The 25,512-nt window shown below is 37.5% G+C and overlaps 1 protein-coding gene across 5 annotated transcripts in view; it reads left to right on the top strand.

Annotated features, from left to right (window-relative positions):
- Positions 1 to 25,512, top strand: part of KHDRBS3 (KH RNA binding domain containing, signal transduction associated 3) — a 94,019-nt gene that overhangs the window by 19,795 nt on the left and 48,712 nt on the right. For all 5 annotated transcript variants that reach the window (XR_008464992.1, XM_054192346.1, XM_054192344.1 and 2 more), the window contains exons 2-4: positions 4,240 to 4,358; positions 15,656 to 15,772; positions 21,052 to 21,198. Coding sequence is in view for 4 of the 5 variants with exons in the window: in XM_054192346.1 (XP_054048321.1) it covers positions 4,240 to 4,358; positions 15,656 to 15,772; positions 21,052 to 21,198 (383 nt within the window). In the remaining variant the exon portion in view is untranslated. The remainder of the gene's footprint in view (positions 1 to 4,239; positions 4,359 to 15,655; positions 15,773 to 21,051; positions 21,199 to 25,512) is intronic.

Below are 25,512 nucleotides of genomic sequence, written 5' to 3'. Positions count from 1 at the left end.
TTATTTGGATTTAATAGGGTGTCTGATAAGACTCCTGGATCTGAGAAAAATAATTAGAATATTTCTTAAGGACTTGCAGACAAATTTACCTTGCTCTTGTTTCTCCTGATCTTGAGTTTTGTAAACATTGTATTAAGGACAAATGCAGTAAACTTTATCTTTACTTTGAGTTTGACATTTGATCTTACATAGATTATAGTGGTTTACTACAGACAAACACAGAGCATCACTTTGTTCCACAATAAAAGCAAGTGTATATATTGGCTTAGAGGGAGCTGGAATGCTGGTTTGTAGTTCTGCTGCAAGATTAATTCTACCTAAAGATTAACATGAAACAATTCTACTTTGTCATTATCTGATGTATCTAGCAACGTTATTTGGTGAATTTACTGAGGAGTAATCATTGCTTAGATCTCTCTGCTATGATTAAATGTAAAGGAAAAAAAATCTATGCAGTTATTACTTCATCCAGTTAAATTCCTGGGCTGTTGCATTAGCTGCATCTTTGGTCTGAGAACATGGGATTTTAATCTCTAGCATTATGGGAAGCTTTAATCACATGTTTATTTACTATTTGTGAGCTAGGAAATGTCATTGCTTCATGTAGCTAAGCAGTACAGAATGTAATCTAAGGATTAAGAGAAGTCAAATCTTCCTATCCATTTGACCTTGAAAATCTGATTGGATTTCCTGTGTGATCTGGCATGATTTTTCCCTAATTATCTAAAGCTTGATGTATGTGAATGATAGATATTGAATGAGCTGTGCAGATATGGATAAAATTCTAATGCTTAACTTCATTTCATATTCATCTTAGATCTCAGTGCAAAGAAATGACAAGAAAAACCCAGAAAAATTTGAGATAAAATGTGGTCTCAATGTAAGATATTTTTTCAGTAATTCAGTGGCCTTGGCTATGTTCACTCAAATTGAAAGTCTTGTGATAGCAAGTGAATATGCATAAAGTTTAAGTCAGTTTGATTAACTTCAGACTACAATAGGAAAAAATTCTTTTATTTTGTAGTGCTGTGGCAATGGGCTATGGCTGTTTATTAGGAGAAAGCTAATTCATTTGACTTTAAAACAAATGGGGAAAACTGATCTGTATTGCTGGGAGCTGATTGGAAGCCTCTTATGGGTTTCAGTAGCTTCTTCAAGCAACTGAAAAGTTGATGAAATGGTGAAAGTTAAAAAATAAAGAAATAGTTCTTAAAATGGTCAATAAAAAGCCTGTAGCTGCTTGGGGTAGGAAAACTGATCTTGAGAGTAATGAATGGATTTACTTCAAGTTGTGATTACTACAACAAGAAGGGAATGTTCTTTCTATGACTCTAATTTTTTTGTATTAACTAAATCAAAATACTATAGAATTAGGAGTGTTTCTAGCACCAATCAATTTGTCGCTGTCAAGTCCTTCAAATACTGATTTCAAATAACTTATTTAAGCTAAAATATTTAGGAAATACAAGTAATACTGTATTGATTTTGAGGAATTTATGCAGCTGTCTCATCTGAGGAGTGTTACTGAGACATGGTTAGAACTCTGTTCTTAACTCCTCAAATGCATTTTAATCTTGACAAGTCCATTTGAGACATCTGAATGTTCCTGAAACAAAACTCTGAGGTTTAATGTTTCTTGGCAATTTCTAAGATCTTTAAACCACTGTTCATCCATAAACTTGTGGTTGTAATTTAAAATCCTTACTACTTCTGGAAGTACAATTTTTATGAAATTAAATTTTCAGGTAAGCAGGGGCATTGCAGTGTATGCAGTTGTGTACAATAGTATATGACTTAATAGGAGAAACGAAATTTTTGGCTTTACCAGTTCATAAAAACGTGGTGGGCTTTGATGTTAAAAGTACTTTTATTTTGTAAGTTTAGATTACTTCAGGAAAAAGTCCTTCACTGTAACAGTAATTATAATAATTGAAAACTTCTGAAGATCTTGTGTCAGTCTACCAGGAGTCTTCAGTGCCACTGAGCTGTTCCAAAATAGTACAGCACAGTGCATTAATTTAATTTTTAATCCTGAGTGGAGTTGAACTATTCTTTTGAGTTTTTTTTGAACAAATTCTAGTCCTAACGTTTAAGGCAAGACTAAGTGAAGTAATATTAAATTTTGTTGTAACTGCATTTGCTTCAGTCATAACAAAATGGTTGTATTTTTATTACAATTTTAATATTTGGTATTTCTTAGAGAAAAATGTTGCTAAACAGCGTGCTTCAGATCAGTTTTGAGCTTTGAGTATTTATACTGTTAATAGTGTATACAAACAGCAGCATTAAAAATCAGTGTTGTGTTTGTTTTCCACTTGTAAAATATACAAACCTCTAGGTATCCAGTCTTGTTTTCCAAGAGAAATCAAAGACCTTTATCATAACTGCTCTTTTTTTTGTCAGGAGGCAGGGATGTTAAAAGTAAGTTTATTTGTATTTGAGTACTGTGATAATACTACACCCTTATGTCTGAATGTGATATTAAGAAAGTTTGACTTCTGAAAAATACCAGTCACCTGCTTTGAGTGGGGCCATCATGCCCTATAAAATTTCAGTCTTAGTTTTACCTGGAAATGAACTTCAAAGTAACTTTACATCTGTTCAGTTGCCCATAATTCTCTTGTCCATAAAGTGGCATCTACAAAGAACGTGTGAATTCCATTTTTACCTGTATTCAGCTGTTCAAATATGTTCCTTTGTAGTTGTAGGCTGAGGGGTTTGCAGTTTTTTTCTGAGCATGCTGTGACATAGGGGACACTTCAGAGGAAGGTTGCTTTACAGAATAATATTTACACTACCAGAATCCATAAGAATCAAAAACCTCCCAGGGGCTTGCCAAGAATTGACAGTATAGCTGGGGAAGGCTTTTCTTTCAAGAAGCCTTCAGGTAGTCTGAGGTTAGTTTGGCTTTCTTAGTTCCTCAGTCACTGAACACTAACTTGCATAAGTGCAATTTATTTCCTGTTCTGTACTAGTGAGGTGAAAACTTACATAAAAGACTGGAGTTTCAGTTATTGGGAAAGAGGTTAGCATCTTAATTTTTATGGTAAGTGGGAATGGACTGGTATTAATTACACAAAGCTGCTAATGATGCATGGATTTTTTCAGTAGTAAGAAACGTGTTGGTTTGCTACTCCTTCTGTTTTTCTACTGGAAGTCATTTCAAACTAAATTGTCTTTTAAATTGTACCTAAAAGATGCTTTCTCCTTGTATTTTTTGATCAATTTCTTTGCACTTAAAGGTTTTTGTTAACTGTCTCCTGTTGGCATAACACCACATTCCCACTAAGGAAATGTCAAGGTCTTGATAAATGTCATTAACTTCCACTGGTTGAGTAGAAGGGTGTTTCTTTTTGTGAAAAAGTAACAATATGTAAAGATTTGTGAGGGCAAATGCTAGATGTCCATAGAAGAACTTTGGTTGCACTTCTGAAGTTGCTTGTATTTTGGTATGTCCTGTGCTAACATGTTTAACACTGCAACTTGCAATGTTGCTGGACTGCAATAGAGCAAAGACTTCAGGCAGTGCTTCATTTTTAGTCTCCTTGTATGCTCCTCATGTTTCTCCACCACTGAAATCTACAATTTTTCATTATCACACTGGAGAGTCAATATTTGGAGAGAATTAAATCAAGAGTCAGTTTTGTGTGTACCTCTGGAATGAGTAGAGTCATGCAGTTTGGGTTTGAACTTCTAAATCTCTCTTCTAATTCTGTTGTCATTGGTATAATGCTAGTCTCAGATTTTTGGATATGAGCTATGTGCCTCAGTTGCATTCCTGCAATATTGAAAGATTGATTTGACACTTGCTCATAAGTGTGCTGTAGACAACCACCATTGAAACTGTACTTTGTTTATAGTATAAAGGAATAAAATAGTCCAGTATTAAATTATGCTGTAAGCTTTTGAATTCAGAAATGAATAAAGGTACTTAAGAATAGTATTTCCTGCTTGAGCCATGTAGAACAAATGTATCCTAAGTATTAAACTAAGAGTTAGCATTTAAAATGCAATGCTAATTCAAGGTGCTGATATGAACATGAGTATTGAAAAAGGAAAACATGGTTAACCCTACTGACCTATGTAACTAATTATAGGTATTAATTACACATTATGCCATATGTATTATGCCATACAGTATTAATTTTAAAGTTTTTAATTTATACTGCTTTTGAAGATTCTTAGCTTTTAGATTGTTGTATTAAACTGAGAAAATAACTAACTCTTTTCCTTTAACAGAAATTGAAAAATTCCAAAAAGGTGAAGGAAAGGAAGAAGAAAAGTATATTGATGTAGTCATCAATAAAAATATGAAGTTGGGACAAAAAGTTTTGATTCCAGTAAAACAATTCCCTAAGGTAAGACCAGTTTTCATATATGATAAATCTAAGTGCTTATAAAAGATACTGCACCAATCTTAACTAGTTTTTTTAACTGTTACATTGAAAACAGTATTGACAAGCTCTACTATTGCTGCTCTGCAGTCTGTTCTATAGAAGTTCTAAGGTAGGAATGGCTCTTTTTGGAATAAATGTGCAGGAATGTGGTGCTGGTCGCACAAAAAAATAGTATGTTGGGAACAAATGATAAATGAATCATGTTTTCAGGATATCAGGATCCTCCTTTTCAGAATAGCAAAGGGAATGTAATATTTTTAAGTTGACTCTGCCAGGCTTTGAAACTTTCTTATTGTAGGTAGAAATACAGCTTAAAATGCACTGTTAAAGGAACTCGCTGAGTAAACTTTCTGCTTATCCTCTTAAGTTTCAGCCATTGTTAGTTAGTCTAGAATTAGTTAAATCTGCACTACTAAATTATACAGTCTATTCTGGAGGGGCGGTGGCTGTTTTGTTAATATCTTTGACCACCACGAATGTTTAACACTACTGCCAAGTATTACCCTGTGCTAAAATATTGCTACCTGGAAGCATTTATCCAACATCCAGTAGGCTGTGGAACTTTATTCTTTTGGTTAGGTTTTAAGGTTTATGTTATGAAAAATCAGATTAGCATTCTCTCACTTGTTTGGAATGACTTTCTTCCTGCTAGAAATTTCAAGACCGCTTCTGTTTCTGCTCATGGAGGAAAGGAATTCCTTCATTCCTTCCTCCATTTCTTTAGGAAGACTTTCACACTATCAGTTTCTTCCTCACAGACTATGCTGAGTAACTTGCAGGGATCGCTTTACTGCTGTTCGAAGTTTCATGAAATACTATTTTGAATTCAAGATTGCGTACCATTTATATGTGGGCACCTCTTTGGAACTCTTGACTTAAAATACATCTTTATGACTGGAAAGAGCTATGTACAATCATAGATATAAAGATGGGAAGGTAAGGGAAAGGGGAAGCTTACATAGTGTTTGTAATCAGGATGTTTGTCTTACAGATGTTGATGTAGATATGTGGGCTCAAGGGGAAGAAAAGGCAAAATTGATATTAAAAAGGGAAACAGTGCCTTTTGAAAGGCTCTGTTGCTTCTTTATGTAGTGTCAACTTTCTTTAAAGGACTAAATACTGGAATTGTTATTTAGGATAGCTAATAGGATAGCCCTTGCCATCTTTTGAATGGGCAGGTGTGCTCTGCTGAGTAATCAGTGGTGATGGTCCATGGAGACTTCAACTGTCTGAGCTGGAGGAAAGCCTGGTATGTGCTATGGAAAGGAACCTGAATTTATATCCAGGTAGATCTTTGTAATGCTGTATGTCTATGTTCAGGCCAGCAGGATCCAGGGGGCAGAGTACAACTGCTGTGCAGAATAGACATGCCACGGGAGTTCCCATGGCTCCACTTGGACTTTTTCCACACAAAGCAGAATATGGGTATCTCTGTGTACATAAATCTCCCTTTTGCCAGAGAAAATAAAATCCAAAGTATTTTCTATTTAACCATATTTTTACCTCAATACAGGGGGTGTGTTTGTGTCAGTTTTTCTTGGAAATTTCTGTTTTATTACATACAGATGGATATTTATTTTTTAAGCTTACTCGTTAAAGGTTCCATATAGTCAAAAGGATTTAAAATTTCTCACTGTGTAGTCTGGGAGGTAAGCATGAATTCAGACTTATGACAGGTACTCTTGAACTTCTCTGAAAAACATCCACCCTGAACCACAGTCAGTCACTGCAGTTTAGTATCACTTGTTTACTAGGACCAGGCTTCTGGTTTGTATTTAGATTTATTAGATATCAGAAATAATTGTATGAAGTGACATAGCTTCAACGTGGCAGATAGAGCTTTATTCTGGCACACTGTAGTCTGCAGTGAGTGACATGAGTTTTGAATGCCTGTACACAGGGGAACAAAGTCTCTTTGCATCCTAATATTTGCTCTAAAAACTAGTCCTCTTCCTGTTAGGTGTGTTCAGAGGAGGACTCAGAAACGGGGGGTGCTTTGTCAAGTCTTTTGGTGTAGATAAGAAATCATTCCAGCCATCGTGGTTTCACTGAGCTGTATTTAGAGTGCATGGATTGTATATTCAGATTCTGCAGAACTTAAGCAGAAAGCATTATGTGGTGCTTATAAACCTGAAATGATGTTTCACGTAAATGCTTTATGCCTCTGTGCCATTCTTTTCTGTGCCTGTATGCAGTTTTCTAGACCATTTTGCCTATAAGAGATGTTAGTACTAGTGCAAATGTGTCATTTGCCAAAGCTGCCAAGTGATACTTCCTCAGAAAAATGGTTACAAGATTTGGTTCTGATTTATGAGCAATTTTCTCCTTCCTCCTGTCCAGGATTGGTGACACATGCTTCAAAAGAATGAAGCTTAAGACTTAAATATGGATGAAATCTGTGCTCTTCTGCATGTGAATATTGAATTTAGAGTAGTTTTCCTGGCAAGCTGGTGTCTGTTTCTTTATGCCTGCAGTCCACACCAATGCTGTTAGCTATTGTGCAAGATCCTGAAAAACAAACCTTCAGTATTTCAGGAGGTGTGAATGTTCTCACACCTAATTTCTCAGTTAGTAAACTGAGAATGTGCTATTTGAAGCTGATCAAGTCACTACAATAATTGATAAATCTGCCAAACTAACATCAGGGTACCAGTTTGGGTTGAATCTGGTAAACTCAGGTAGCCAGGAAGTGGTGAAGAAAAAATATTTGCCTTTATGAATAGAATAGTGCTTTTCCAAATAAGTGTTCCTGCTCTTAAACAGGATCAAAAAAGCAAGTTATTAAAGTTATTAAATCCTTAACAGGTTTATCTGAAAATGAAACTTAATTACAATGCAAGTGATTTTGCTAGCAGAAACTTTTCCTTTGTTTATATTTGCCAGTAATGACTCCAGCAAGCAAAGATGACTGCTGCTTATACGGATAGGATTAATGAGATTTCAGTCATAATTTGTGATAAATGATGTCTCTGGACCAAAGCGGTCCACCAGTGCACTACCCCCATTCAGACAGCTTCCTAGACCTGACACAGGGTTAACTAAGTTTCCTTTAAGTATTTCATTGCCCTTTCCCTCTTCAAAACTTCTCTCTGACTCCTTGAATAAATCATAACAGCTTCAACACAGGTCAGGCAGCCCTAGCTCTGATCTGATCAGCCTGGCATTGTAATGCCTGCTCACATTACCTGTCCTGTCAGATATATTCTCACAGGCTCAGAGCTGGGTCCTGGGCAAATTCAGCCTCATTACCTCTGACAGCCCTGGAAGGTGACAGGTTAACTGCAGCAGAAAGCTATTCCACTGAAGTTCAAAGCAGCTGGGTTTCTATTGGAAAAGAATCTGGTAGACCTCAGGTTCAAAAATGTAGCTATCTCACTTTTTTGAGCATCTTTGCTTTCCTTGAAAAAACCTTAAGAGTTTCTGGTCTTCTGCTTGGTGTGCTAACAGTTGTCCCTGTGCTTAACTTGCCTTCTATCTAACAGCTCTTGGTAGCTTCTGTGGTGCTATATATTTATATCCTTTAGCTGGGACCTTTTTGTCTTGCTCAGACTTTGGCAATGCTAACAGGCCTGATATCTCATACTGGAGCTGGTTGGCCTAAATGGTTTTTTTTGTTGGAAGACATGAAAGGTACCTTCATGATAGAAGGTGATAGAATAACCAAGACAGCCTGAATTTTGTCTGCTTTATGAAATAATTTGTCAGGATAGTCCTAGGAGTTATATTCAATTTCTGCTTGAGGCTGGTTGTGCATTTGAATTAATTTCTTCATTTGTGTTCTTTCCAGACTCTTGTATACATTAAAAATACCTTAAGTCTTGATATGGTGACACTATTCTTACTTGGTAAGACGAAACCTTGTGGAACCTCTTCTGTAGATTGTAGGTTCAGTCAAGTCTCTTCAAAATCTGATTGTATACAGTCTGTTTATGAATTTTTTAGATTGGTCCTGCTCTACGCATTTCTTGGAGAAGTCTGAATTGCTGTGACAGAGAAATTAATCTGAAGTACTTAGGTGAGGCTTGAATAAGCTTTGGTAATGCGTCTACGATCTTACTGTAACTGGGAGGTGCTAGAAGCAAGGATTAAAGAGGTTAGGGCTTTTATGTAACCTTTTGGGAAAAGAGCCAATTTCTTGAGGTAGGATTCAGTTCTAAATCAAGTTATGTAGGAGTCACATGGATGCTGTATGTCTAAACTGCAGTTAGCAGCATGAGATCTTGTCAGCTTAGGTGATGGAGTTCAGGGTGATTTAATACATCTTGCTATTTGATCAACTGAATACCTCAACTGACTTTAGGTGAAGTGTGAAAATGTGACCCATAAACATGTACTTCATTGCATTTCATGCTTGAAAATAGTATTCAGACTTGCACAGACTTAAAGATAAAGGTAGAAAAAGCGAGCTGGCCATGGAAGGTCATGATGTGGTTGTCTTGGGATAGATCCAGAGAGTCCTTTCACCCATACTGCTGTGAAATCCCAGCATGTGTGAAAGCTGTTTCATAGCTTAGATATGCTCAAGTGAGGCAGGAGGGTGTTATCCCCCTCCCATGCATTTAATCAGTATGCATTGTGAAGTAGTTTAGTTTCAGAAATCTGATTTTGCTGTGACAGTCTGTGAATTCAAGTGTTCTGAATTTGGAGGAAAAATAGCTTCCATGGATGGCAAATAAAATGATGATGGTTTTCCATGAGATGGATCAAAACTATGGGAACAATTATTTCCATTTTGTGACAGGCTACCATTTAAAAAAAATTACTCATAGAGCTACACTTAAATACTGGGTAAATCTCAGAAGTTGGTAAGAAATGGTTTGTGTTGTGTTCCCTGAGGTGATACTTTAAATATATATTCTCAAAAGTTACTGACTTAAGGAACTGTATCCATGTAAGTCTTTTAGCTCAACACTTGAAGTGAAAATACCAATTTTAAAATGTCATTGTCATATACAATGTATCTGTAGTTATGTAAAGTCATGGAGAGATTAATATTTTAAACACATGACTAGAAAACAATTTTTCAGAATAGCTTAGCTCTAAAGACTAAAAGGAGGAATGAGAAAATGTTGTTGTGTAACCCTAAGTGACATGGAGGAACAAACATCAAATGTAATGCCAGGGATAACTTTTGAGTGACTTTATAGTAATTGACCAAGCTTCCTGTTGTGAATAAATGTTTAAAGACCTATTACAGTGTTGTGTGAAGGAGAGAGTAGTTTGATGTGGTACAATGTAGAAGCTTGAAGTATTTACCTTTCTATAGGAACCTTATTTTCTTCAAATGGGTAAGAAAAACCTTGCTGTCTTCCAGGTTTCAGGTCATTGTAAGGGAAAGTGCTCTGAATCTTAATTTAAGTAATTTTATTTTCCTCTAGTGATCCTATCACAGAGGAACCATTGCAGGAAACTGATATGCCAAGAGAGCTTTCTATGGCTTTAATGACAATGGCTTGCTTAGGGCTTTACAGGAAAGCATTTGGTCAAGTGTTTATACTTTCACTAAGTATTTTAAGCTGGATGAACCATTCTCAGCAGACTTGTCTTGGTGGGGATAAACAAGGATTACTTTTCCTATTATATCCCCCTTTCTGTAACATATACATTTAAAACACTGTAGCATTGGTGTTAATTCCTTTTTTGCTGAAATTCATGTAGTAGATTAAATGCTTACAAAAGAATGTATACTCATTTGTGTCATTTTTGTTGCTGTGTTTTCTCCAGAACTGTTTTCAGGGAATAGTTTCATGCAGTGATGTAGTAAGGAAATAAATCTCTAGATAACTATTGAAGTCATTTTGATTTGGAGGTTCTGGAGAAATGGATGTTAAGCAGTGATACCCATAATCTCCATTGTACTATATCTGCAAAAATGCTTCTTAAAATGAGGACTTATGAATATCTAAAGGAGAAACCATTTTCAAACAAAAAGCTGATTATTGATTCATTTTTTATATATTTTTATATTAAAAATGTATTTGAAACTGGAGATTTTATAGTTATGCAGCAGTTTAAGATAATCTCTGGAAGGGAAACATATTTGTTTTTAGTATGGTTAAGCAGTATCTGTGGGCCTGTAGACGCTGTGGCCAAGGGTTAGAATCCTATATCTGAGGAACTTGAAGGGGCTGTTGCATTTCGTGGTGTATCTTTAACCATAAAGTAAACCTGAGCTGTAGATATGGGAGGATGTGTTTGCAGTGATCAGAGGTTTTAGGAAGTAAGAACACCTCTTAAATCCTGTATCCTTTTGCTCAGACTAATGTGTGTCTAGTGATGCTTTGTCATGATGTAAGACTACAGATGTTATAATTTATCACAACCAGAGTGTTATTTGGCTTGAACCGTAGCTGGGGGGTAACAAGTTGCTGGTCTAGGAGCAGCTTTGAGTTGGGGTCTTTATTGTTTTATATACCATTATCTGTAAGAACCTGATCCTTATCTAAGACATCTGAAGCATTTCAGGGTATAGACAATCCTTGATTTAACACAGATGATCCATCCAGTGTAGAATAACATTCATGGCTGGCTCTTCAGAGTTCAGCTGTTGTGTAGAACTGTGACCATGGCAATAGCTTCCAGCCCACCTTGCTCTGGAAAGCAGTGTGACTGCTTTAATACAAGGTTAAACTGAAGTTGGTGAACTTGAGGACGACTTTGTGTGTTTCTGGCAGTTGGCAGTTTGGATATGATCGAGCTGTACTAGGGAGAAGCGTGAGGGAAGAGGAGAGTCTGGCATGTCTGACTCTGAGCCAGAGCTAGTGATTATGACTGATATGACTTGTACACAGGTGCTCAGATATCTTTTTTATTACTTTTCAGTGCCTCTAATTCAGAGTTTGTAAGCTTGAGTTCAATACTAGACCTGAATTTGGTTTTTGTTCTTGGGCAAATAGACTTTAGGAATGTGAGGTGTGGGAAGTACCTATGAAACTTGTACATGAGCTATCTTGTGTAAGAGCTAGCTTGGATCGTCCAGGTTTATCTGCTTCTGGTTCACCAGCAGATAGGCTGGATTTGTTAATTTTGCAGTGAAAACTTGTGTTGCTGTGTGTCAGCTTTGTAACTTTGTGTCCTCATATTCCTTGAATACTGGTGATGAAGTGTATAAATAATGATAGTAACTTAGTGGTTTAACTCTGAGTGTTTCTCTATCTCTATGAAATATGTAAAAAAAAAAACCAACCCTTTTGCTGATCAGATGTTTCCAATTTGATGTAAAAGGGAAAAAACCAAATAGTTCGAACAAAATCAGTGCCTGTTCAAGGTAAATCTCTTTTTCTACTGAAAGGATTCATTCAATATCATAAATGGGTTTTATTTCTGGAATAATCAACTGAATATTCCAAAGCTTTTTAGCTTTATGTTGGAGCAAAAAGGCTTTGGGAGTGCGTTGTAAGCCATTTTTTAGTAACCTTCACTGTTTTTGTCTTTAAGCAATATCTAGAGGTATGAGCTTTCAAATCAGCAGAAATTCAGACTTGCAGCACAGGTTTCTCATGCTTCAGACTTGTCAGATCTAATATTTGGAGCCCCAGTGCACAGGAAAGAATAGTTCAGTGGATCTCAGGATATAGCTAATACATTTTCATGTTCATTTAGTGTGGTATCTAGAACATGTCATCTGTGCGGCTACTTGTATAGCTACCATAATGTCTAGCTTCAATGCTGGAGATTTTTTGGTTTTGAGAAGATGGCAGCTTTTAGTGGCATTAAAGCTTTGTAGGTCAAGATTTAAATAAACTATTTTGCTTTAATTAAAATGAACAATACATCTGGAGAAAACAATTGTGCTTTGGAACACCCAAGTCTTCTCTGAGCTCCAAAGCTGCCTAGTTACTTCGATTACATACAAAGTGGATTTCACTTTTGTTGCAGATATGCACTGCCATTTGTCATGATTTGTAGTTTGTATTTTCATTGTCAGGTAGTTGTTTGTTCCAGTTGGGAAGTGATATTCAGAGCTATGCATTGCATACTAAATACTTGCTTGCCTACTCCTACATTGCAGTCAAAAACTTTGAGTGACATTTAATCTGAATATTTTAACTAAGATTACTGCTAGAAATTTAGACTCTATCAGACTGTAAGTATTCAACATCCTGAAGCAATTTCAGCATACTTCATTGTAAATGAAAAATCTTTTTTAAATGTATGCAGTGTTTCTTTTTGTTCCTAATAACTTACAAGGCTATTTTAAAGTAAACCTAAGTAATCTTAAGTAATGCTTGAAAAATTGATGTGGTATTCTACTACATGAAAGCTTTCATTTGAGGTTAACTATGAACTCCCGGTTTATAAGTAATGATCCTTTATTAAAGGAAACTGTTGACAAGGAATTATTGCCTTGTGGAAGTCCAGACTTGTTATGAATTGTTTCCGTTTGTTTGCTTTCTTTGCAGTTATAGATTCAGTAATAATAAAATCAGAAGTCCAAGTTGGAAGTGACCTCTAGAGAACATGTGGTCCAGCCTACTGTTGAATATTCTGAATGTCTGAATATTCTGAATATATTGTTGAATGTCCTGAATATTCTCAGCAAGGGAGTTTCTACTATTTTGCTGGGCATCCTATTTCTGATGAATGTTTTCCTTGACTGTATCTTAGGACCTATAAGGAAAAAAGGAATATACCTAATAAAATAAACTTAAGGAAATTGCCTGAGGAATTCTTGATGTGGCCTGATAATTTCAGGAAAGACAAGTCCATGCAGGGCCTTAAATCTAGTAGCTTCTGTTGACTATAGTCATCCATGAGCAACGTGCTCAATTGTGTCTTGGTTCTAACTCCGGTCCACATTGGGTGTGGAACTTGCAAGTACTAAGGGGAATAAAATTATATTTTCATATTTAGTAAGCTTTTAATGCTTGCATTTCTTTTTGTCTAAAGCTGAAGTAGGTGAAATGGAGCTGTAGACTTCCTGAGCTGTAGGGTGACTGCAGCTGGGCCTTTTTTGTGTCAGCACTTTCTGTGTAGCAACAAAGGATTGTTTTGAGCTGCTACCCCATTGTCAAGTAATTTCAGATTCCTCCAGAGGAATAGGGAGATCAAAGGAGCCCATCTTGGCCCTTTAGTGACAGTGAAAGAAACAGTCAAAGAACTTACAAACCATTTCATAAATTTGAGGCCACAAATAAGTAGTTTAAAGAGCAAACAGGGTTAGCATCACTATTTTTCTTGTGTCTAAAAGTATCTTAACATGATGGTGTTGCTTGAGACTCCAACAGTTTGAGTATTTTGGTTTTACAAAGTTTCATTTGGAACAGTAAATATTCTTGTATAGCACAAGGGTATGGGGAATAAGGATTGTGGTCAGCTCATAACACTTCATCTCTGATACTCTTTCCTCCTCATGGTCTTTCCCTGCTCCATTGGGGGTTCCTCCCATGGGTTGCAGTCCTTCATGAACTTCTCCAACGTGGGTCCTTCCCACAGGCTACACCTCAAGATCTGTTCCAGCATATGTCCCTTCCTGAAATACTGTACCCTGTGGAACAGACTGCTCCAGTGTAGGTCCCCCATGGAGTCACAGGTCCTGCCAGGAAGCCTGCTCCTCATGGGTTCTTTTCCATGTGTCACAGCTCTTGCCAGGAGCCTACTCTGAAATGGGCTCTCAGTGAGCTGCACTTCCTTCAGGGTATGTCCACCTGCTCCAGTGTGGGGTCCTCCATGGGTTGCAGGTAGACAGCCTGCCTCACCATGATCTTCACCATGGGCTGCAGGGGGAACTCCACTCTGATACCTGGAGGGATCTCTCTTCCCCCAACTTTCTTCACTGACCTTGGAGTCTGCAGAATTTTCTCACATTCTAACTCCTATTGGCTTCTGCACAGAAATTTCTACCATTTCTTAAATATCTTACCAGAGGTGCTACTAGTGTCACTGAGGCCTCAGCTTTGGCCAGCAGCAGGTCTGTCTTGGAGCTGGCTGGAGCTGCTCTCTCTGACATGGTGTCAGCTTCTGGCATCTTCTCACAGAAGCCACCCCAGTAGTCCTCCTGCTAGCAAAGCCTTGCTATGTAAATCTAATACAGAAATAAATCATTACTTTCAGGAAGTTTTTACAACATTCTGTACAAACTTCCAAGTGTAGCTGATGTTTATCAGCTCCTGTGAATTTTTTCCCCAGTTAAAATAGTTGTCTGCATACTTTTGGTGAATACTGAAGTCTCTTCTGTAACTCTTCTTCAAATTTCATATACTTTCCAAAATGCAATGCAGTGATACACAAAAGCAGACTGCTGAATGTACACAGCTTTTCTCCCTGTATGTGGGGCTGGGAATATATGCCCTATGGAGCATTGCTCATAAGAACTTTCACACATCCTGGCTTTAAGTACAATTTTGTGTCCTTGAAATGACAATAGGCAGTGTCTCCTTTCTTGTTGTCCGTTTATGAATGTTTTTTAATACGTGTTTTCTTTAGCTTAATTTCCCTCTGAAGCACCTTCTAGGTTGAAAGAGCACCAGCTGTACGTTTTGGTGTTTTCAATAAATGGAAATGGTTGGATTTTCCTTGTCTTCCTTTATTTTTGTGGCTCACCACTTCTCCCTAGTTGTCTCAATGGTCTAATGCCGTGGTTATGAACCCCAACTGGTTTTGGTAAACTTCAGTGATAATGGGGTTTGTCTGGCAGTTGAGAAGATCTTGAGTGTTGGTTCTGGTTTGGGACTAGACTTAAATCCTGATGTTCTCTGGATTTAATTCCCTGCTTGTTTTTTAGTGTAGGGTATATTGTATGGGTTGCTGTATTGCTTCATAAATCTTCAAGGGAGGATAAGGCAATTAAATATTTTCTGTCTTCAGAGCTTTGGTTGGTTTGTACAGGTTGCTGTATTACTTCATAAATCTTCAAGGGAGGATAAGGCAATTAAGATACTTCTTTTGTTTGTTTTCAGAGCCTTGGTTGGTTAGTATGCTATCTGAGATTGCTGCCAGCTTTGTTTTTAGGTACCTGGTAACAATTGTTGAGAATTGAATTGCAGTTTGAGCATATCTGTTCTCAGTGTTGAATGTGATAAACAATGTTCTATTTATGCTATTTGAGTTCTTTGAATTCAGATACATCTGTGTTTCTGTTGGCAGCTGGTGGAGCCACTGGCATGCTGTTAACTGTCCTACACATTTATACTTAATGGCTGTAGCTTATGATCTAATACTTGCTTGCACCTAGAACAAAAAGTTGCTTCAGTAAAATATTCCACTTCATTTATGCTTAAAAATCCAGTGAGCTTAATGACTTTTTTGTTTTCTTGCAGTTCAACTTTGTGGGAAAACTTTTGGGTCCACGTGGCAATTCTCTAAAGCGCTTACAGGAAGAAACACTGACAAAAATGTCTATTTTGGGAAAAGGTTCTATGAGGGACAAGACAAAGGTAAGACCTGAGTATGCTAGTAGAGTGCTTAATACCTGGATTTTGTAACTTTTCTAAAATCTTTGGGGGAGGTGAACAAACACGGTGACAAAAATTGGGGAGCAAGTAAAAAGCATAGATATCCTTGTGTTGGTTAGATTCAGATGGAGTCTCTTTGCCAAGAAGTCCGTTCTCATGATGAGTATTTTGAGGCAACAATGAGTTGTACTTCACCCCCCCAGCTGTGGTGCTTGGGGATGTAAGTGGAGTGCTACCAGTGGCATGTTCTAGATTCATCTTGTACAACTTGTAGCAAGTAATACGCAAGTGAACATGGCAGTGCCCTTCCTTTTGAAGGAACCTGACTTCTAGATAGAATCAAACGTTTTTATGTAAAATATATTGTCATAGAATAATAGTCATAGAATTGTTTGGGTTGGAAGGGACTTTCAAGACTATTTAGTTCTAACCTCCCTGCCATGGGCAGGGACACCTCCCACTAGACCAGGCTGCTCAAAGCCCCATCCAGCCTGGCCTTGAACACCTCTAGGGATGGGGCAGCCACAGCTTCCCTGGGCAACCTGTTCCAGTGTGGCACCACCCCCACATTAACATTTAACATTTAAATTTAATATCACTTCATAAAATTTCTAGACAGAAAGAAAAACAGCTGATGAAAGGAGATAAAATACAACCAAAAAAATTTCACAGTTCTGAGGATGACTTATGCAGCTTGAGCAATTGGCAAATTGCAGTTGTTCCTATGGGAGACATTTGGTTATAGTGGATGCATACATTACAGGAGCCAAAGTAGACAGCAGAAGAGAAACTCTTAGCTTGATAGGTGTATGTACAAATCAGTTTCACTCTTTACTGAAATAAATCTGGGTAAATTTGTAGTAGATATGTGTACATCAGTGAGGAGATACCATGTCACCTGTCTGGTAAGCTGCATTTTTTAATTGGAGTACTCCTGATGATATAAATTAAAAAAGTGAATATATTTCTTACCTGTAGCATACCATGTTTTATAGGCCTCCAGTGAAATCTTTCTGTGGTTACGTAGTCTGAAACTTAAAAGATACTGTGTGCTGTAAAGACTGATAATGACATGCATATGGAAGAGTGATTTGGAGGGCTGGCTACTGAATTTCCTAAACTATATATTTTTCAGGACATTTCTTCATCAGCAAAATATAAATATTATGTGATTTAGACTATTACTCTTTAACTTGGTCAAAACCAAGAAATTTCATTATTCTGTGATAATTCTTTGTTTTAATTCCTTCTTGAAAATATTTTTATTAAATAACTTACATAAATATAAATTATGTTTATACAAATACATAAAGGCTTGAAGATGAGAGGGATTTTTTTGAATGGGAGCTGTTAATGTAATAAATAATACAGATAATGCAACTCTACGTAATTATGAAAAACTACAGTGCTATAACTTTAAAAGGAAATAAGACAGTTCAACCAGAAAAGAAATAAAAATATAAACTAAACTTGCTTGAAGCTAGAATGACAAAGTCTCCAAGTTTTAAATGATACTTGGTGAATTTTATCAGTTACTGTGGCATGTGTAACATTCTTCTGTTGCTATATTATGTTTCTACATAAAAACATGATGTGTCATGGAGTAGGAGGGCCCCTGAGTGTTTCTAATGGCTCTGCAGTATAAAAAGTTTGCTTTATTAAAAGCAGAAGCTTAAGCTGAAAAGTTCAGATCTTAACTTGGGTCAGAATCCTGGGGAAGAATCTTAAAAGTTTGTTTGAATCATGTGAACTTCTCTTGTTTCCTTTGGTAATGAATTAATTGTTCAAATTTTTATTTGGCTTTTTCTTGGTTCTTTAGTTGCCAGTCTAGATAACAGAATGTGTTAGATTAGAAGGGACCTTTAAAGGCCATCTAGTCCAACCCCCCTGCAGTAAGCAGGGACATCTTCAACTAGATCAGGTTGCTCAGAGCCTCATCAAGCCTGGCCTTGAATGTCTCCAGGGATGGGGCCTCCACCACCTCTCTGGGCAACCTGTTCCAGTGTCTCACCACCCTCATTGGAAAGAACTTCTTCCTAATGTCTAATCTAAACCTGCCCTGCTCTAGTTTAAAACCGTTACCCCTTGTCCTATTGCTACATGCCCTTGCAGTATTTCTCCAGCTCTGACTGGAGAATTGCCTTTTTTGAATGTCCAGTGTGTTTCCTAATAGATTTGGGTTTAAGAGCACATTGGGGAAATCTTTTTTCCTGTATCTTTCTTCCTTACTCCTTTAGCTGAGTTCTAGAATCAGTCTAGTTTTCTATTTCCATCACTTGTCAACATCTGGAGGACCTTTTCATGTATCTACTCGTGATATCCAATATAAAAAAATCAGTAAATTTTTTAAACTAACGTGATTTTTTTCAAGTTGTGTTGTCACTTTATCACTGACTTTTCACTAGTCAGTGCTGAGATACCTTCTCTAGACCACTCAGGCTTTCATGTGTCTATGGGTGAGTGAAAAATTAAAAGAACCCATTTCAGAATTTCTTTATTCCATTACAAGACTGTTGTGAATCCAAAGAAGTAAGTTAAAACCTTCCACTCAAATTGGTTATTCATATGTTAGCAATAGTTTGGGACTGGTACAGGCCTTTCAACTTGAGTATTCCGAATGGTTTATAAAATCAGACAGAAGCCAAATTTAAGGTAACGTGAAAAATACCAGGTAGTGCCTAAAGAAACTCAGAACTTCGATCAGTGATTTAGTGAAGAAAATGGACAGTAATATGAGCGTATTTTGATATACTGCTATTCAGCTTCAGATTTAAAGCAGTGGACTTCTAGGGCTGGTATCTGGTTCTTGGTAGCTTAAAAAGTAGGATGAAAAGCAAAAGGCTCTATAAGTGCAACAGAATACGGGGCAAAGCGTATTAACTGTCTTTAGTAAGCATGTTGCCAGATGTCTTGTGTGGCTACAGATCATAAGTTGTGCCTAGTACTGTGCATTGTTCGGAACCATGAAGGGATGAAATACGACACACAAGGTACAAAGGAAATAGAGTAAGCTTTCTCATAGGGCTCCCAGAGTGCAGTACTGCAGGGATGTGTCTACTGGAAACATGAAGTTAAAATCAGACTGTCCAAGCCATGAGCTGTTTGGTGTGATAAATGGAGAATTAAATGACAGATTTTGTTTTTAGAAAAGCTAAAGGAAGTAGCCACCTTGCTGTCTTTTAGCTCCCTTGTTCCATATCTGCTTTACTTTCATCAGCTCTCAAATCTCCATTGCAGTCGAGGATAAAAAGAGTTCTCCATTTTGGCCAGCCACGCAGCATCCACGTGGACCAGGCGAGCCTGGCCAGTGTGCGTATTGCCAAGTAACAGAAGGCAGAGGGTTTGGCGGGAGCTCTAAATACTGGCGGTGAAGGATACTGGAATGGGAACAAGCTGTGGTTTTTGTGTCGGTCATTGTGGGGAATAAAAAAAGCCTGAAATGCTTAATGTATGCCCAAGGTTGGGAGATGTAGGGCAGCGAGTGAGCTCATTCTCACTTGTGTGCTGTTAAGAGCTGTGGAGAGCAGCATGTTGCCAAGTCATGATACAGAACTGGAAAAAAAGCCACCAACTTTAATCACAGTGAACTTTACAAGTGAAGCAAGAAGAAAGAATAAAGTTACTTGAAAAGCTTGCTCACAGGAATGATTTTTAGAACGACCTGCACTGAAATTTCTTATGTCTTGTTAAAATTGCTGATTGAAATTCTTTTTCACTGGGCGCTGCACATGAAATTGTGACTCTTCTATTGCTTATTACTAGGCAAGCTGATTGATAACCACAGAAATGAATTTTCTTAATTTTTACTTCTCTGCACATCAACTACACTGGTATTTTTTCCCTTTAAAAAAAGAGGCAGGGAATACTTCATAGCATGTGTATACACCAAAAATCATGGGGAACTCCACTGATGAAAACATCTAGCTTTCAGTGCTAGATGACAGTTCGTATGTCTTGAAAACTGTTCTGAAAGTAAATGCTTGGTGAAAAACACTTCCTGTTAGAACTAAATACTTAAGAGCTGTAATGTTTATATTGGTTTACTTGCTATTTCTAAGATCTGTTATTTGTATTGACAAGATAATGTTTTTGCTGACAAAGTCTAACCCTGCTGACTCTGGCCTCTTACTATTCTTGCTGTAGATGCTCTAACAGCTGACTGGATTATGTTGATTTTTTTTTTAAGCATCCCCATAGTCAAACACCAGGCATGATGACAAGAACGAGAAGCAGAAATGGATTGACACTTACAAACCTCAACCCACAATTAAGGGGTGTGTGTGAGGGCAGATTTCAGCTACCATTGGAGCTATAATTTTAGTAAAGGATAAAGTACTTACCTGGTGCTTGCTAAATACCATAAGCATCAAGGGAGAATTCTTAGGGCTTTGGTTTTTTAATAGCAGAACTGCTAAGAATTTGATATGATGTTATCTGGTAATACAATGAAATTATTTTTAATGGTGGTTCAGTCTCATGGAATGCACCTGTCAGATACAGACAGGAAGGTGGGAGCCTGTTTGAGATTTAACAAATGATGTCCTTCAGGTCTGTGAACATTTTGTGTGTAAACACAAGTATTTGAGAACTCAGCTCCATTCCACTACACTGAAATCATGGTTCTTCAGTCGTGTTGAGTGAAGTAGAATAAAAGAAATAAAGTATTTTCTGAAATAGCTAGTGAACTCTTTAGTTTTTTCCTCTGATGTCCTTCTCCCTTGTCTCATATGCTCTTAGAATGTAAGAATGTGAAGAATGTACTCACGGGGTTGAAGTCTTAGTGAGAACAGAGAATAAATGAGAAGTATCTAGGCAGTGCAATAATACTAAGATTGAAATAACATTTGTAAAAGAACCTTGCTCTTGTGGAATATTAGATCAAATCTGTTTCTGAAGACTTTACTCTTGAGAAAAGAGGATTCAAGTTTACTTATGTTTCTCAGTGTCTTTTACATGAAACTGGTGCACTTGGGAAGACTCCTGGAAGCATTCTCCCGTGTGCTGCAGTTCCTGTATGTGAACAGAAGCTGATGGACCCTGTTTCGTGTGTTGCTAGTTGCTTACTGTTGATAAGCAAACTGATACTATTCTGGTATTTTAGCAACATGATTGGTTTGAAGTGTAATGTGATACTCTCTTACTTCTTGACATCTGAACATAAATAAACAGTATGTGCAAATGCTTCTGAAGCAACTTTAACACTTGCATTATAATATGTTTAAAATAAGAAGGTGGAAAAAAACAATGTTTTTATCTCCTAGGAGGAAGAGTTGAGAAAAAGTGGAGAGGCAAAGTACTTCCACCTAAATGATGACCTGCATGTTTTAATTGAAGTATTTGCTCCACCAGCAGAAGCATATGCCAGAATGGGACATGCACTGGAAGAAATCAAGAAGTTCCTCATCCCTGTTAGTATTTTAATTTTTTCATAAAAATTCTGGTAGCCTTAAGTGAGAAATTGTCTGTAAAACTAACTTACTGTGTGACATCGGTCAGGTCATGTTGTTTATTTTCATTCACCTGTGAAAGTAGTGATTATGTTCACAAATAACTCTCATTCTGATATAGGCAGTTATTGGGTGAATACATAACTGTCCACATACACTCTCACCACATGATATGACCTTTAGTTAAAAAGCAACTTATTCTTGCTTAACTGGTTATGTGCAAAATATTTAAGCTTACAAATAATTGTAAAAACCCTGTAAAATATGGAAAAATAACTTTGGTTAAGGTAGAGCTTTTCCTTGTGTTTTCTATACACCTAAAGCACCAGCATAGGGTTCTGATTCACTAAGAATAAATAAATGTGAATAAAAACCCATAATCCTGGTTTAGTGTTCAGTGCTGAGAATCAATAAAATTGTCTTGTATTTTTTAGCAAAGCTAGTGATACATGGGTTATATGTGTATACTTCACTTGCGATGGATGGATGTATGAAATGTGATTTCCAGTATAAGTTTTTACTCCAGGTTTGGGATATGTATATACAATGGTGTTGCAGGGTTTCCAGTGTCTTTCTACGGAAGATTCTTTTATTTGCTTTTCATGTAAGGACCAACCTTGATTGCTTTGTGACATTTAACTGCTTGGAACAATCCAAGCTGTCCTAAAAAGCTGAGGCATTTGAGGTGGTGTTACTGTGTGTAAAGTTCCTAACTGTAGTAGCTCTTTGGTGAATGTTCTATTTTTATTGGTTATCAAAGGAATGAATATAGAAAGCAAAGCATCCTCAAGGTGCGTTGACTTCTGTTTATTTCGTACTCCTGCAAATGTTATCCAAGTGTTAGTCTTGATTTGTGGGGGACCTGGCTAAGGGAACTTTACGATGGTGTGTATCTGAGTGACAGCAGCACATAAATATTTGAGAGAGTGTAGTCAGTGTAGCTGTACTCTAGGACCAGCTGGGGATGTGTTGTGTGGCCACTGCAGCCTGGTGGGGGCAGAACTGACAGCTGTACTCTAGGGTGAAGCAGTTGGTGCTAATGACCTGAGTGCTACTGGGTGCATCTTGGGGATTTTAATTCGTACTAAACCTAGTCTGGATCCATGAAACTTAAGTCTCCAAGTGACTGGAGTTGATATGTGCTCCTTGAGTGTTTCTTCTGGCTTGTTTTTGTCTGAATGAAAGTTAATTCATATGCCCTAATACTACCCCATGACACAAACCAAAGCTTGATAAGTAAGGATCATCAGGAGGTTCATTTAGGAATAGATCCTGATGTGAAATAATGTACTAATGTGGTTGCACATTAAGACAGTCAACCCCCCCCCAAAAAAATGCCCTGAGAATTATCTTCTCTTATTAAGAAGCGAGTACCACATCATAACTTCGTCTGCTCGTTCTGAATGGTTTTTGTCTTGATGTGTATGAAGAGGTAAATAAACATGCTACTGTTCAAAAATTCTAACTAATTAGATAGGAGATACTCAACAGAATATTTGTAGGGATGCCGGGCTGTCATAATATTGAAGGCTACTCTTCTTACATGATTCATGATTTGGTTGCATGAAGAGCTAAGGGAGAACGAAGTTCTTGGCTATTCTTGTGAGGAAACATCTGTTTTCTTTTTAGATGAAAACATGCTCAATTTGATAGTACTTTTTGCATGTACTGGAAATAAGGATATATCTGATCCCACCCTGCTCCCTTTATCGGATATCTTACTCCTCTTCATTGAGCCTGATTCACCTAATATCATAATAAATGGAGCAAGCTTATCAAAACCTAGCCATTCCCCTGCTGCTGTTAAGCCAGCGGAATTATGGACTGATAATGAGCAATTCCATTTATTGGTTGTACACTTCTCCATCTCAATTTTTGATTGCTGCATCTGTATTGTACTGAGCTGAACCGATGCTACATAATCTTTTCTGAACTGTGGGATCAAGCCAACACTGTCTTAATTTCCCTTTGGCTTTTCAAATGTAATCTTATCAGAATGGTTCTAAATGCCTTAATCTCTTCCCCCTGCTCCCCCCATCCTCTTGCAGCAGCCAATCCAGGCAGCAATAAGGAGCACTTGGTCCTCTCTAGAACTACCATTTGGTTAACTGCTGACAAATGCAATGTGATTTTTTACTTTCTATAGGGTCTGTTGTGGCTTTCTTAGCAAACTATCAGTTTTATTTAAAGTAAGTCCTGTTATTGGTATATATGGTTAGATCTTAATTTGTGTTCTTACAATGTAAACTAACTGTGTCTTCCAGCAACTTCAGATGCTGATTGTAATTGAATATGGTCATTGTTCAGTTTTCAGATCATGCCTGAATAAATGAATCACAACTGGTGCTAGAATGTAGGGTACAAAATATCCTTGTTGTAGCTGACTATAGCAAAAATGCCTTAGCTTCTCCTCTTGAGTCTTTTAAGATCCACAGACAAGCACCTTTGCAGTGAAGCTCAGCCTCCAGCAGCTGCAGTGGTGTACTTTCCTTTAAACTATTGGTATAACTCAAACAAGACATAAAACCTTCTAACTGGAATTTATTTGGCTGTGCTTATGTTGCCTTGATTCTCCCCTGTCTTCTGCAGGTAGAATTGTGGTTTCTGACTTCAAGTATATTCTTTTGTCTTCCTTTAAATGAGCCACTCCCTTCATTTTGGCCAGACCCTCTGGTCAGCAGTCAGTTCGACAGTTAGATTGATGGCTGTTGTGCTGGGTATTAATTTATCCCAGAGTTACTTCTGTCAGTTAAAACAAAAAGCCAAGTACTTTCACCCTCACCTCTGTGTCCTGTATTATACCATGATTACTGCAGCTTTGGCCAATAGGACTTTTCTTAGACTGTTTTGCTTAATTTTTGAGTAGTGGTAGTCATTCTTTTGACAGCCACAACATTAATTATGCTTTGTGGTTGGTTACCCGAGTTACTTGTTTTTCATGTCTTTAAAGCTAAGTATAGAAATATCTTTGAGAGAACAGCCTTTAGGAGTCCATTTACAACATGAGCAGAATTTACAAGTTTTTTTCCTAAAGTCTACCTTGCCTCCTGCATGTTCAGTTTGTAAGGTGTGATGATGAAACAGTGTTTAATGGCATTTGGAAGAGCTGGTGGGCTTTGCAAACTCACTTTTCTTTAAGCAAGCTGGTGAAAATTGTGTTTGTATAAAGGTGGCTGGAAACCTGGTAACTATTTTTTGATTACTGCTAGGATAAAGACTATAGTTTTTTGCAAAACTGCATAGGGTTTTGCAGAGATCTGTCTTAACATTCAATAAAAAGAATGATAAATTGGAATAAGGTTTCAAGTTACAGATGATCCCAAGGAGAGCTGCTGCTGGTGTATTGATCAAGATTCATCTTTGCTGGTTGGTTGCTGCTGCTAAATAGAGGATGATCTCAGGTGGACAGTTGTGAGTTAAATTTCAGAACCTATTTAAGACAGTCTGGACATAATGCTTTTAGTGCCACTATATTAACTCTAGTAACTATCTTCAGCAATTGTGTGTAAAAGAAAAATTTCTTACTTCTGTTTGTGGAAGCTAGAGGAAGCGGAATGTTTCAAGGACAACAGATCTTTTGAGTTCAGACATCTCTTAATCTCCTTTCAGGTTCTGGAGTTCTGTTTCAGTGAGTTGTCTGATCCAAGGCTGCCTGATGGTGTTTTTGGTACCTGCCGAGTGCATATGTGTAATAAAATCAGATTTCCCATATCAGAAGTATTACTTCATTCTTACTAGAGGACCTATTAATATTTTAGAATCATAGAATGGTTCGGGTTGGAAGGGACCTTAAAGATCATCTAGTTCCAACCCCCTGCCCTGGGCAGGGACATCTTCCACAGTACTCCAGGTAGGGTCTCACCAGAGCAGAGCAGAATAGAGGGACAGAATCACCTTCCTCGACCTGCTGACCATGGTTCTTTTGATGCAGCCCAGGATGCGGTTGGCTTTCTGAGCCGCAAGCGCGCATTGCCTGCTCATGTTGAGCTTCTCATCCACCAACACCCCCAAGTCCTTCTCCTCAGGGCTGCTCTCAAGCCATTCTCCGCCCAACCTGTATTTGTGCTTCGGATTGCCATGACCCAGGTGCAAGACCTTGCACTTGGCCTGGTTGAACTTCATGAGGTTTGCAGAGGCCTACCTCTCAACCCTGTCAAGGTCGCTCTGGATGGCATTTTCATACTTAGTGTGTATGTATATAGAGTAAAGTGTTTCTTTTTCTGATTCACCTTTACAGATGCATTCTTTGACTTTAGGTGGAGAAAACATAGCAGA

The sequence above is a fragment of the Rissa tridactyla genome, chromosome 2 (genome assembly GCF_028500815.1).
Source record: "Rissa tridactyla isolate bRisTri1 chromosome 2, bRisTri1.patW.cur.20221130, whole genome shotgun sequence".
Taxonomy (NCBI): domain Eukaryota; kingdom Metazoa; phylum Chordata; class Aves; order Charadriiformes; family Laridae; genus Rissa; species Rissa tridactyla.
This window is presented reverse-complemented; position numbering and strand designations above follow the sequence as displayed.